A 14110-nucleotide genomic window follows, 5' to 3' on the forward strand; every position below is an offset into this window, starting at 1 on the left:
CCCCATGCTCTCTTTCTCCCCCACCATTCTCTCTTCTACCCCCCCCGCTCTCTTCTCCCCCCCCAATCCCTCCCGCTCTCTTCTCCCCCCCAATCCCTCCCGCTCTCTCCCCCCCCCCCATCCCCCGCGCTCTCTTCCCCCGCGCTCTCTTCCCCCACCCCATCCCCCCGCGCTCTCTTCCCCACCCCATCCCCCCCGCCCTCTCTTCCCCCACCCCATCCCCCCGCCCTCTCTTCCCCCGCCCTCTCTTCCCCCCGCCCTCTCTCTTCCCCCCGCCCTCTCTGCCCCCCCCGCCCTCTCTGCCCCCCCCGCCCTCTCTGCCCCCCCGCCCTCTCTGCCCCCCCGCCTCTCTGCCCCCCCGCCCTCTCTGCCCCCCCGCCCTCTCTGCCCCCCGCCTCTCTGCCCCCCGCCCTCTCTGCCCCCCCGCCCTCTCTGCCCCCCCCGCCCTCTCTGCCCCCCCCGCCCTCTCTGCCCCCCCCGCCCTCTCTGCCCCCCCCGCCCTCTCTTCCCCCCCCCCGCCCTCTCTTCCCCCCCCCCCGCCCTCTCTTCCCCCCCGCCCTCTCTTCCCCCCCGCCCTCTCTTCCCCCCCCGCCCTCTCTTCCCCCCCCGCCCTCTCTTCCCTCCCCCCTCCTCTCTCCCTCCCCCCTCCTCTCTTCCCTCCCCCTCCTCTCTTCCCTCCCCCCTCCTCTCTTCCCTCCCCCCTCCTCTCTTCCCTCCCCCTCCTCTCTTCCCTCCCCCCTCCTCTCTTCCCTCCCCCTCCTCTCTTCCCTCCCATCCCCCCTTCTCCCCTGCATCCTCCCCATCCTCTCTTCCCCTCCCAGCCCACCCCATCCTCTCTTCCCCTCCTGCCCCCCCATCCTCTCTTCCCTCCCTGACCCCCCCATCCTCCCTGTCCCTGCCCCCCAAGGTCTCTTCCACCCCCCATTCCCCCAAAGCTCTACCCCCCCATTCCCCCAAGCTCTCTTCCCCCCCCCACCCCCCCAAGCTCTCTTCCCCCCCCCCCACCCCCCTAAGCTCTCTTCCCCCCCACACCCCAAGCTCTCTTCACACCCCACCCCCCCACCCCCCCAAGCTCTCTTCCCCCCCATCCCCCCCCCACCCCCCCAAGCTCTCTTCCCCCCCATCCCCCCCAAGCTCTCTTCCCCCCCCATCCCCCCCAAGCTCTCTTCCCCCATCCCCCCCCATCCCCCCATCCCCCCAAGCTCTCTTCCCCCCAAGCTCTCTTCCCCCCCATCCCCCCAAGCTCTCTTCCCCCCCCATCCCCCCCAAGCTCTCTTCCCCCCATCCCCCCCAAGCTCTCTTCCCCCATCCCCCCCAAGCTCTCTTCCCCCCATCCCCCCAAGCTCTCTTCCCCCCCATCCCCCCCAAGCTCTCTTCCCCCCCCATCCCCCCCAAGCTCTCTTCCCCCCCCATCCCCCCAAGCTCTCTTCCCCCCCCATCCCCCCAAGCTCTCTTCCCCCCCATCCCCCCCAAGCTCTCTTCCCCCCCCATCCCCCCCAAGCTCTCTTCCCCCCGTGCTCTCTTCCCCCCAACCCCCCGTGCTCTCTTCCCCCCCAACCCCCGTGCTCTCTTCCCCCCCCAACCCCCCGTGCTCCCTCCCCCCCGTGCTCTCTTCCCCCCCCAACCCCCCGTGCTCTCTTCCCTCCATCCCCCCCCCGTGCTCTCTTCCCTCCATCCCCCCCATGCTCTCTTCTTCCCCCCTTCCCCCCCTTCTTCCCCCATCTGCCCCCCATCCCCCTCTTCTCCCCCCTTTCCCCCATCCCCCCCCTTTCCCATCCCCCCCCTTTCCCCATCCCCCCCTTTCCCATCCCCCCCCTTTCCCCATCCCCCCCCCCCTTTCCCCATCCCCCCCCCTTTCCCCATCCCCCCCCTTTCCCCCATCCCCCCCTTTCCCCCATCCCCCCCTTCCCCATCCCCCCCTTTCCCCCATCCCCCCCTTCCCCCATCCCCCCTTTCCCCATCCCCCCCTTTCCCCATCCCCCCTTTCCCCCATCCCCCCCTTTCCCCCATCCCCCCCTTTCCCCCATCCCCCCTTTCCCCCATCCCCCTTTCCCCATCCCCCCCTTTCCCCCATCCCCCCCTTCCCCCATCCCCCCCCTTTCCCCCATCCCCCCCTTTCCCCCATCCCCCCTTCCCCCGCCCATCCCCCCATCCCCCCTTCCCCCCGCCCATCCCCCCTTCCCCCGCCCATCCCCCCTTCCCCGCCCATCCCCCTTCCCCCGCCCATCCCCCCTTCCCCCTCCCATCCCCCCTTCCCCCGCCCATCCCCCCTTCCCCCTCCCAACCCCCCTTCCCCCCCATTCCCCCCTTCCCCGCCCATCCCCACTTCCCCCCATTCCCCCCCTCCCCCCCCATTCCCCCCTTCCCCCATTCCCCCCTTCCCCCCTTCCCCCCCCATTTCCCCCCTTTCCCCCAATCCCCCCATCCCCCCCATTCCCCCCCCCATTCCCCCCCCATTCCCCCAACCCCCCATTCCCCCTTCCCCCCCATTCCACCCATTCCCCCCTCCCCTCTCCCCCCCATTCCCCCCCATTTCTCCCCCATTCTCCCCCCCCCATTCCCCCCCCTTTCCCCCATTCCCCCCCTTCCCCCCCCATTCCCCCCCCTTTCCCCCATCCCCCCCTTCCCCCCCTTCCCCCCCCCATTCTCCCCCCCCCCTTCCCCCCCCATTCCCCCCTTCCCCCCATTCCCCCCTTCCCCCCCCATTCCCCCCTTCCCCCCCCATTCCCCCCTTTCCCCCCTCCCCCCATTTCCCCCTCCCCCCCCCCCCCATTTCTCCCCGCCCCCATTTCCCCCCCATTCTTCCCCCCCTTCCCCCCCCTTTCCCCCTTCCCCCCTTCCCCCCCATTCCCCCCCCATCCCCCCCCCCATTCCCCCTTCCCCCATTCCCCCCCTTCCCCCCCCCCATTCCCCCCTTTCCCCCCTCCCCTTCTCCCCCCCCCATTTCTCCCCCCCCCATTTCCCCCCCTTTCCCCCATTCCCCCCTTCCCCCCCCCCCCATTCCCCCCCTTCCCCCCCCCATTCTCCCCCCTTCCCCCCCCCTCCCCCCCTTCCCCCCCCATTCCCCCTTCCCCCCCCATTCCCCCCTTTCCCCCCTCCCCCCCATTTCCCCCTCCCCCCCCATTTCCCCCTCCCCCCCCCCCATTTCTCCCCGCCCCCATTTCCCCCCCATTCTTCCCCCCCCCTTTCCCCCTTTCCCCCCTTTCCCCCTTCCCCCCCATTCTCCCCCCCCCCCCATCCCCCCCCATTCCCCCTTCCCCCCATTCCCCCCCCCCATTCCCCCCTTTCCCCCCTCCCCTTCTCCCCCCCCCCATTTCTCCCCCCCCCATTTCCCCCCCCTTTCCCCCATTCCCCCCTTCCCCCCCCCATTCCCCCCCTTCCCCTCCCCCCCATTCTCCCCCCTTCCCCCCCCCCTCCCCCCATTCTCCCCCCCATTCCCCCCTCCCCCCATTCCCCCCTCCCCCCATTCCCCCCCCCCTTTCCCCCCCCTTTCCCCCCCCTTCCCCCTTTCCCCCCTTCCCCTCCTCCCCCCCCCCATTCCCCCCCCCTTCCCCCCTCCCCCCCCCCATTCCCCCCCCCTTCCCCCCCCCTTCCCCCCCCATTCCCCCCCTTCCCCCCCATTCCCCCCCCATTCCCCCCCCATTCCCCCGTGCTCTCTTTCTCCCCCCCATTCCCCCGTCCTCTCTTTCTCCCCCCCATTCCCCCGTGCTCTCTTTCTCCCCCCCCCCATTCCCCGTGCTCTCTTCTCCCCCCCCCCATTCCCCCGTGCTCTCTTTCTCCCCCCCCCCCATTCCCCGTGCTCTCTTTCTCCCCCCCCTTTCCCCCGTGCTCTCTTTCTCCCCCCCCCATTCCCCCGTGCTCTCTTTCGCCCCCCCCATTCCCCGTGCTCTCTTTCTCCCCCCCCCATTCCCCGTGCTCTCTTTCTCCCCCCCCCCCATTCCCCCGTGCTCTCTTTCTCCCCCCCCCCATTCCCCCGTGCTCTCTTTCTCCCCCCCCATTCCCCCGTGCTCTCTTTCTCCCCCCCCCCCATTCCCCCGTGCTCTCTTCCTCCCCCCCATTCCCCCCGTGCTCTCTTCCTCCCCATCCCATTCCCCCGTGCTCTGTTCCTCCCCCCCCCATTCCCCCGTGCTCTCTTTCTCCCCCCCATTCCCCCGTGCTCTCTTTCTCCCCCCCATTCCCCCGTGCTCTCTTCCTCCCCCCCATTCCCCCGTGCTCTCTTCCTCCCCCCCATTCCCCCGTGCTCTCTTCCTCCCCCCCATTCCCCCGTGCTCTCTTCCTCCCCCCCATTCCCCCGTGCTCTCTTCCCCTCCTCCAAATCCCCCGTGTTCTCTTCCTCCATCCCCCCCCGTGCTCTCTTCTTCCCCCCCCATCCCCCCTTCTTCCCCCCCCATCCCCCCCTTCCCCCCCTTTCCCCCCCCATCCCCCCCCTTTCCCCCCCCATCCCCCCTTTCCCCCCCATCCCCCCCTTTCCCCCCCCCATCCCCCCCTTTCCCCCCCCATCCCCCCCTTTCCCCCCCCTTTCCCCCCCCATCCCCCCCTTTCCCCCCATCCCCCCCCTTTCTCCCCCCATTTCCCCCATCCCCCCCTTTCCCCCCATCCCCCCCCCTTTCCCCCCATCCCCCCCCCCTTTCCCCCCATCCCCCTTTCCCCCATTCCCCCCATCCCCCCTTTCCCCCATTCCCCCTTTCCCCCATTCCCCTCTTTTCCCCCCTATTCCCCTCTTCCTCCCCCCCCTTCCTCCCCCCCCCTTCCTCCCCCCCCTTCCTCCCCCCCTTCCTCCCCCCCTCCTCCCCCCCTTCCTCCCCCCCTTCCTCGCCCCCTTCCTCCCCCCCCTCCCCCCCTTCCTCTCCTCCCCCCCTTCCTCTCCTCCCCCCCTTCCTCTCCTCCCCCCCTTCCTCTCCTCCCACCCCTCCTCCTCCCCCCCCCCCCCGTCCTCCCCTCCCCCCCCCCCCCGTCCTCCCCCCCCCACCCCGTCCTCCCCCCCCCACCCCCGTCCTCCCCCCCCCCACCCCCGTCCTCCCCTCCCCTCCCCGTCCTCCCCTCCCCGTCCTCCCCTCCCCCCCCCCTCCCCGTCCTCCCCTCCCCCCCCTCCGTCCTCCCCTCCCCCCCTCCCCTCCCCCCCTCCCCCCTTCCTCCCCTCCCCCCCCTCCCCCCTTCCCCCCTTCCTCTCTTCCCCCCCCTCCTCTCTTCCCCCCCTTCCTCACTTCCCCCCCTCCTCTCTTCCCCCCCCCTCCTCTCTTCCCCCCCCTCCTCTCTTCCCCCCCCTCCTCTCTTCCCCCCCCTCCTCTCTTCCCCCCCTTCCTCTCTTCCCCCCATCCTCTCTTGCCCCCCCATCCTCTCTTGCCCCCCCATCCTCTTCCCGCCCCATCCTCTTCACCCCCCCATCCTCTTCCCCCCCCCATCCTCTTCCCCCCCCCATCCTCCTCCCCCTTCCCCCCATCCTCCTCCCCCTTCCCCCCCCATCCTCCTCCCCTTCCCCCCCCATCCTCCTCCCCCTTCCCCCCCCATCCTCCTCCCCCTTCCCCTTCCCCCCCCCATCCTCCTCCCCCTTCCCCTTCCCCCCCCCATCCTCCTCCCCCTTCCCCCCCCATCCTCCTCCCCATTCCCCCCCCATCCTCCTCCCCCCCCCATCCTCCTCCCCCCCCATCCTCCTCCCCCTTTCCCCCCCCCATCCTCCTCCCCCTTCCCCCCATCCTCCTCCCCCTTCCCCCCCCCATCCTCCTCCCCCCCATCCTCCTCCCCCTTCCCCCCCTCCTCCTCCCCTTTCCCCCCCCATCCTCCTTCCCCCCCCCCATCCTCCTCCCCCTTCCCCCCCCCATCCTCCTCCCCCTTCCCCCCCCCATCCTCCTCCCCCTTCCCCCCCCATCCTCCTCCCCCTTCCCCCCCCCCATCCTCCTCCCCCTTCCCCCCCATCCTCCTCCCCCTTCCCCCCCATCCTCCTCCCCCTTCCCCCCCCATCCTCCTCCCCCTTCCCCCCCCATCCCCTTCCCCCCCCATCCTCTTCCCCCCCCCCCATCCTCTTCCCCCCCCCCCATCCTCTTCCCCCCCCCCCATCCTCTTCCCCCCCCCCCATCCTCTTCCCCCCCCCCATCCTCTTCCCCCCCCCCCCATCCTCTTCCCCCCCCCCCATCCTCTTCCCCCCCCCCCCCCATCCTCTTCCCCCCCCCCCCCATCCTCTTCCCCCCCCCCCCCATCCTCTTCCCCCCCCCCCCCCATCCTCTTCCCCCCCCCCCCATCCTCTTCCCCCCCCATCCTCTTCCCCCCCCGAGGTAGCAAGGCAGAGATTGATAGATTTTTGTTATCAAAGGGGTAGAGATTCCAAATTGCAGGTATGTCATCCTTTATCTTAATACGTTTTCAGTTGGTCCTCAATTCATTATCAATCGTTCATTAGTAAATGTGTTTCACCACTGGGTTGAAAACTATTGGCCAGCGCCCAATGCTCTGGACTCCTGTGCCTGACGGTCGGTATTGTCCCACCTTCTGACCGGATGCTGTGTTGTGAGTGGCGGGCCGTGTTGTCACTGAGCCGGCGTGTGGCTGGTGTGTTGTGAGCCAGGCTGTCACTCAGCCGATATTAGTCCGGCCTCCGGCAGTTGATGAGAGACGTCGCAATGGCTTCAGTTGCTAGCTCCGGGAATGGAGGCTGAGAGCCGTCTGCACGGGGAGTGATGGTGCCGGCCGGGCCGTGAGTGGAGTGAGGATCATTTGGGAAATATGTCCCGATTCATGGTTAGCAAGATGAAGACCGCGGGGCCGGGAAGGAAGGACTCGCGACCTGGATACAAGTATTCAATGGTAGGGTGGGTCGGCCGAGGGGAAAGAGACGTTGGGGTTGGGAGAGAACAGGGAGCGAGAGAAGAATCTTTGGGGAGTGAGAGAATAACGTACACAGGGGCCTGGTGAAGAGCGAGTGGCACTTTTAGACCCTATGGCTCCCTACCGCAGGAAGTGGGGAGGGGACATCCTACATGTAGCAAGTTGGCACTCGTGGGGTTTTTATCTAGTCTGTGTGGTTATGAAGGGACGTGTGCTCATGATGTTGCACACTTAGCTTGGTGTTTAACCGCTCACCCTCTGCTCAGGCAAGTCACTTGAACAAATCCGAAGTTTTTCCAATTTGGAAGCAGCGTTTTGCTTCGGAATTATTTTTAACTTTTATCATCAAGTCTAAATCACACATGACTAAATCATTGAAATGTAATCCTATATTTCATGACAGTTGGTGACCTAAATGCCTATTTCCAAAAGGCATTTCATAATGTACAATGCATAAGGCTACTCAATAAGGACCATTGTTGTTGAGATATTGTATTAGTATGGGTGGAGAATTGATTGACAAATAGGAGAGTGAGTTGGGATAAAGAGAGCTTTTCCAGAATCAAACCTTTGTAGCTGAAATTTACTATGTATATCTTAACAACTTGGATGAGGAAAGTGAATGTACTACCAAGTTTGCAGAAGATGCAAAAATAGGTAAGAAGTTCGGTAGTGAGATACCATGGAATCTGTTGAGAGATAAAGTCAGGTTAAGTGAGTGTTAAAAACTCAACAGATGAAATGTATTGTGATGAGAAGTGAGGGAATGCACTTTGGTAGAAAAAGTACTGTTAAGCAATGGTCGTATCGTATCCCTGGATTGAGAGGCCCAGGTTCAGGTCCCACCTGATCCAGAGATGTGTAATAACATCTCTGACCAGGTTGATGAGAAAAATCAGTATTATGTAAATGGGGAAAGGCTGCAGGAAGTTGCGGCGTGGAGGGATTTAAGAGTCCTGCACAAATCACAAAAAATCGGATTCCAATTTCATGAAGTTAATAGGGAAGGCAGGTTGAATGTTGGCCTTTATTTCAAAGGGTTTGGACTTATAAAAGTAGGGAGTTCTTGAAGATTACACGAGGGACTTGTCAGACCATACGTGGAATATTGTGAAGAGTTTTGATCCCCTCATCTCAGGGAAAATGTACTGGCATTGGAAGCAGTCCAACTTCTGCATCATCACATCAGCCATCTTCTGTGACCATTTGTCCTGAATAGACAAACTTTTAGACTTGTGACAGTGTTCACTTCAGCCTTCACTCTTTCTTTAATGTATTCTTCTAACTCCCGTCGTTTTTGTCTTGCTATTCACAGACTTTTAGATCTTTCTTGATATTCAGTGGGTCTTTCTGATTTTGCCAATGATGCTGTATTGACGTCAAGTTTATGCTCTTGACTCCCATTTTTGCCTTTGCTAGTGCTGTCCAGAGCCTATATTGGTACCGATGAGTGAGCATCAGGTAAGAAGAGGGACAGTTGGACATGTTTCATGTGAAGAGAAAAGTACAAAGCTATATATGATTGCCAAAGTATAATCAATTTGGCACAGCAGTTATCTTTAGGTATGTAGTTTTACTTTAGGTATCAGGATTACATTTGTGTTCTACTCGCTAAGATGTGATTGTGTAAATCTAGTTATAAAATCAGAATCGCAGATTCCCCACACTGTAGAAACAGGCCATTCAGCCCAACGAGTCCTCCAAGTAACATTTCACCCAGGCCCATTCCTCCTAACCCATCCCTGTAACTACACATTTCCCATGTCTAATCCACCAGCCTACACATCCCTGGGCAGTATGGGCAATTTAGCATGCCCAATCCACATAACCTGTGTATCGTTGAACTGTGGGATGAAGCTGGAGGAAACCGAAGCACCTTTCTTTTATTTGTTATCATAATATTGTGACTTGGTTAACCAACTTATAATGCAACAGATTGCTGAACTTGTAAATAATATTGCTGAATTAATTATTTTAATTCCTATGACATAAATTGTGAAGCTCTGCATTAACCATGGCCTGAAGAAAGCCTTGGTTGAATCGTCACAAGTATTTGAGACAATGCTAGTTTGTCACAAATGCTTGTGAAATGCTGATAATGGGAAAAGTATCACACAGCATTCCAAATTCCAGTTTCCCGGCCTCGAGCCTCAAGGTGAAGCCTGGCACAGTTTGGAGTTGAGGTCCAGAATGGACTAGAGGCTAGATGCTGGCATGGACTGGGTTAGAAGGACTGTTATAACCCTATCTTTTCATTTCTTTATTTTCTAATTTATTCCTATTATCTGTGATGCTAGACCTTTTTATATTTTTATATCATAATTTTTCTCATTTATTTTTAAGAGTCTGTACCTTTGTACCTAAGCTGGTACCATAAGTGGCAATCTGTAAACTTTTCACTTAAGTTGAAATTAAAATTTGACTTTCAAAATAAATTAGTTTAAATTTAATCAATTTGAAGTGATTAGTAATGATTTCATCATAGACCTTATTAAATAAAAAGTCTTGATTATCTGCAGCACATGGACTTGAATAACCATACCAGTTGGACAGCTATCCTAATTAATCTTCGACTCACCATACTGTAGCCAATTCTCATCCAAATATGAGGAAAAAAAACTTTTGTCTTTGAAGGTAATCCTTCCTGCATCTCTAGGTTCAAATTTTGACATATCTGTTGCAGCTTCTCTTATTTTGATTATGTTGATTCTGTGAGCACCTTTTGATTTTTTTTTTTTGCCTACTGTGTATAAAAAAGGCAATCCTGCATTTCATTATGTTGATACCTTGGCTTATTGCAGTCACCTACTTTGATTTATTATTTTCTATGACATAACTATAAACCCCGATCTCCTTCAAGCTTTCTTCCTACTGTAAATTTATACCTCAGTACTTTTGACACCGCGTCATCCCACCACAATTCTTTTCATATTTGTCTTTCACATTTTGGAATCTTTTTCTGTGCATGGGACCTGGTCCTTCACCACAGTCCCTTAAATCTATCACAAAATTTCAACAAATGTGCTATTTTGTCAATGGATTTCAGAGAAGCATAATGAGAGAATATGAAATAGTGGGCCTGTGTTCAGTTACTGAAACATATAAGATCCTTTGTGGTCTTTGAGATTTGAGGGTAGATTTGAGAGGTTTCCTATTGTGAGAGTCTAGGACCAGAGGGCATAACGTCTGATACATGTCATTCTGCTATGATACGCAATTTGTTAAAATTAACATGAGTGACGAATAGGGGCCATTGATTCAAAAGCATGAAGTATTAAAATGTGTTGGTTATAATGCCATTTCGGCCCCATTAGTTTAAATGTTGCTGCTGTTATGCTGTTTCCTAATAAAATGGGATTGCATGAGAACAGAACTACTATGTTATAACAGAACTGACTGTAGAATCAAAGAATCCAGACAGTGTGGAAGCAAGCCAATTGATTCATCGGGTCCACACCAGTCCTCTGAAGAGCATCTCACCCAGACACACTGCCTCCAACCCTATGCTTGCATTTCCATGGCTAACTGACGAAGCCTACGCACTCCTGGACTCTGCAATTTAGCATGGCTAATCCACCTACCTGCACATCTTTAAACTTTGGGAAGAACCAATGAACATTTGTGAAACATTTGTTATCATGATATTGTGACAGTTGCCCGAGGGTGGAATCGAACCTGGGTCTCTAACACTGTGAGGCAGCAGTTCTAACCACTGAACCACCATGCTACCGCAAATAGAGATGAGGAGGAATCTCTTTGTCTCTGAGAATGGTGAATCTGTGGAATTCTTCACTGTGGTGTGCTTTAGAGACTGAGAGACTGGACTTTTAAATCGCGAGAAAAAGTAAGTGTTATGAGGAAGAGGTCGGAAAGTGGAGTTAAGGATGATCAATATGATCTTGGCAGAACAGATTTGCTGGGCTAAATGGCCAACCTCTCTACTTATGGTGGCAGTCAGAAGGAGGCCAAGTTAAATAATTTACTTAGCATTATTGGCTGAAGATGCTTGCAAACGATTCAGCCTTGTCTTTTGCACTGATGTGTTGGGCTGCCCTGTCATTGAGGATGAGGAATTTGCCCCGTTTCTGCCTCTCTGCTTAGTTGACCACCACCATTCATGACTGAAAGGTGGTGGGATTGCACAGTTTATGCATTGTTGATCCATTGGTTATTTTAAAATATTTTAAAATTCCTGAAGAAGGGCTTGTGCCCGAAACGTCGATTCTCCTGTTCCCTGGATGCTGCCTGACCTGCTGCGCTTTTCCAGCAACACATTTCCAGCTATTTTAAAATAATTACTGAGTAGACTAGGATTAGGTACACTTCAAGGAGCTGATGGTTTCAATTGAAAAAGTATTGAAATTTATTTTTAGATTAGATTACTTACAGTGTGGAAACAGGCCCTTCGGCCCAACAAGTCCACACCGACCCTCCGAAGAGCAACCCACCCAGACCTATTCCCCTACATCTACCCCTTCACCTAACACTATGGACAATTCAGCATGGCCAATTCACCTAACCTGCACATCTTTAGACTGTGGGAGGAAACCGGAGCACCCGGAGGAAACCCACGCAGACACTGGGAGAATGTGCAAACTCCACACAGACAGTTGCCCGAGGTGGGATTTGAACCCAGGTCTCATAGCCTTCTATATCCAATGAATTTTGTTAAATAATTTGAGGTGATGGCTAAAGGGGAACATGAGTGTCTGTGCATGTTCATTTAAGTGGACTTACAGAAGGTGTTTGGCTAGGTTGCATGCCAGAGACCATGAACAAAACAACTCATGAAATTGCGGATAACTTGGCATGTAATGAATTTGAGGATGTCGGCAACAGCGCACGGATAAAAGACCTGCACGGAATCTTCTAGGATTCAATGTTGTAGGCAAAGTCGCCTATCTGATCCAGGGTCATCTCAACACCCTAGCCTGGAATAAGGCCTCCCATCAACCTAAACCACCAGGTTTGTTGATGGAAGAAATCTCTAATTCTTGTCCCATAGCGATTGGTGGGTCATCCACCTTGGGTGTTTTATGGTGGAGGGTAAAAAGTGGAAAGGTGTGCACTGAAGCATAATGTCCATACCAGTCATTGGGTAATAGGGGTAGGCCTTGTTTTTGCATAGTGAATGAAGGCTAAACAGAGTTCTGAGAGCACATTTGAGAGTGAATGAAAGTCCACTCAGAGCAAGGGCTGAATCTTGTAAACAGTGGGTGTTATCAAAAATTTGGTTATCCAAGTGTATTAGTGGATGGAGAGTCGGAGTAGAGAGTATCTTTTGTAATATTTTTACACAGTACTTGCTTCACTTGTCTCATGTCGTGGGTACCAGAATGCACCATTCTAACAGTGGATCACGGTTAATGTTGAATCCTTCAGGTTTGTTGTGCACTTTTACACAGCGACGTGCTTTTTCTTATTCATACATTGTACATCAGAACGATGGAAGATTAGGCAGACAACACATGGATCGGTGAATAAAGAAAACATTGGCAACAGAAGGTGGATTAGGAGTATGGAGTACTTTTGGTCGGTCTTCACCTTTCCAGCTTGTTTTGTGAACTGCAGAAGCTGTATAAAGATAGAAGGTTCCGTTGAGAAGGTATAGGTTGACAGTCTCAGTCATAGATTAGATTAGATTACTTAGTGTGGAAACAGGCCCTTCGGCCCAACAAGTCCGCCCCGCTGAAGCGCAACCCACCCATCTACCCCTTACCTAACATTACGGGCAATTTAGCATGGCCAATTCACCTGACCTGCACATCTTTGGACTGTGGGAGGAAACCGGAGTACCCGGAGGAAACCCACGCAGACACAGGGAGAATGTGCAAACTCCACACAGTCAGTCGCCTGAGGCGGGAATTGAACCCGGGTCTCTGGCGCTGTGAGGCAGCAGTGCTAACCACTGTGCCACCGTGCCGTGCATTAGGGTTCTGTGATTTTGGTACTATATGTTTAATTCGTATGGTTCATTTTAGGAAGGGAACAGACAAACTTTTCAAAGTAACAATTTTCAGCTGTTAAGAGTGGATGAGGTTATGGAATCATGCAATCTCATGACAACTGGCATAGATGTGTTGTCAGGGTGATGGTGTCAAAACTGATGGTCGGATGTGCAATGTGAATAGCTTAAGAGTTTCAGCTGGGCAGCTGCATTCATAGCGTCCAACAGTATTGGTACAAGTTTCATGGAGCCGACAAATTCTATCTTTAGGGGGAGCAGTTGGGAAAATAACACATTCATAATCATTGGAGCATCCTGAAGCACCAATGTCATTGCCAGTGTAGCCATGATTACATTCAATACCTAAATTGCTGGTTTTGTTTTTGTTCTGTCATTAGGGTGACAAGTGGGATACGTTAGTGTTGTAACAATATCAAGGGTAGTGTTCAGAATCGCAATAGGGATAGCAAAACAGGTCGTGATTAGCAGAGTGAGTGTTATTTTCTGCTGTTTCATGGTCATTGGGGTTGTCTTGTCATGCATGGTAGTAACAAAGTCTACTCGCGCCCTCCCCTATTCCCGCCCTCCCCTATTCCCGCCCTCCCCTATTCCCGCCCTCCCCTATTCCCGCCCTCCCCTATTCCCGCCCTCCCCTATTCCCGCCCTCCCCTATTCCCGCCCTCCCCTATTCCCGCCCTCCCCTATTCCCGCCCTCCCCTATTCCCGCCCTCCCCTATTCCCGCCCTCCCCTATTCCCGCCCTCCCCTATTCCCGCCCTCCCCTATTCCCGCCCTCCCCTATTCCCGCCCTCCCCTATTCCCGCCCTCCCCTATTCCCGCCCTCCCCTATTCCCGCCCTCCCCTATTCCCGCCCTCCCCTATTCCCGCCCTCCCGCTATATCTACCCTCTCCCCTCTCCCTCCCTCTACTCTCCCTCCCTCCCTCTACTCTCCCTCCCTCCCTCTACTCTCCCTCCCTCCCTCTACTCTCCCTCCCTCCCTCTACTCTCCCTCCCTCCCTCTACTCTCCCTCCCTCCCTCTACTCTCTGTATCTACTGTCTGCTCGCCCTCTCTCTCTCTGCTCGCCCTCTCTCTCTCTGCTCGCCCTCTCTCTCTCTGCTCGCCCTCTCTCTCTCTGCTCGCCCTCTCCCTCTCTGCTCGCCCTCTCCCTCTCTGCTCGCCCTCTCCCTCTCTGCTCGCCCTCTCCCTCTCTGCTCGCCCTCTCCCTCTCTGCTCGCGCTCTCCCTCCACTTGAAATTAACTTAGAGATACTAGTTTAGCAGTGTTCTTACTTTTAGGATGGAGTCCAGAAGTCTGAAGCTGACGTTGTCAGCTTGGAATTTCT

General features: G+C 56.6%; 1 protein-coding gene across 11 annotated transcripts in view; it reads left to right on the forward strand.

Moving 5' to 3' along the window:
- Window positions 1–14110, forward strand: part of oxr1a (oxidation resistance 1a) — a 583533-nt gene that overhangs the window by 507424 nt on the left and 61999 nt on the right. Inside the window, exon 1 of one of the 11 annotated variants that reach the window (XM_087986360.1) lies at window positions 6616–6798. The exons of 9 other annotated variants lie outside the window; for them this stretch is intronic. In XM_087986360.1, coding sequence (XP_087842486.1) covers window positions 6718–6798 — 81 coding nt within the window. In that variant the 5' untranslated portion in view covers window positions 6616–6717. Of the gene's footprint in view, window positions 1–6615; window positions 6799–14110 lie in introns of those variants that run through there. One more of the 11 variants, XM_087986361.1, reaches the window with a different exon arrangement.

The sequence above is a fragment of the Chiloscyllium plagiosum genome, unplaced genomic scaffold (assembly GCF_037043375.1).
Source record: "Chiloscyllium plagiosum isolate Xiang-an unplaced genomic scaffold, Cpla_swu_hap1 HiC_scaffold_4, whole genome shotgun sequence".
In the NCBI taxonomy this organism is placed as follows: domain Eukaryota; kingdom Metazoa; phylum Chordata; class Chondrichthyes; order Orectolobiformes; family Hemiscylliidae; genus Chiloscyllium; species Chiloscyllium plagiosum.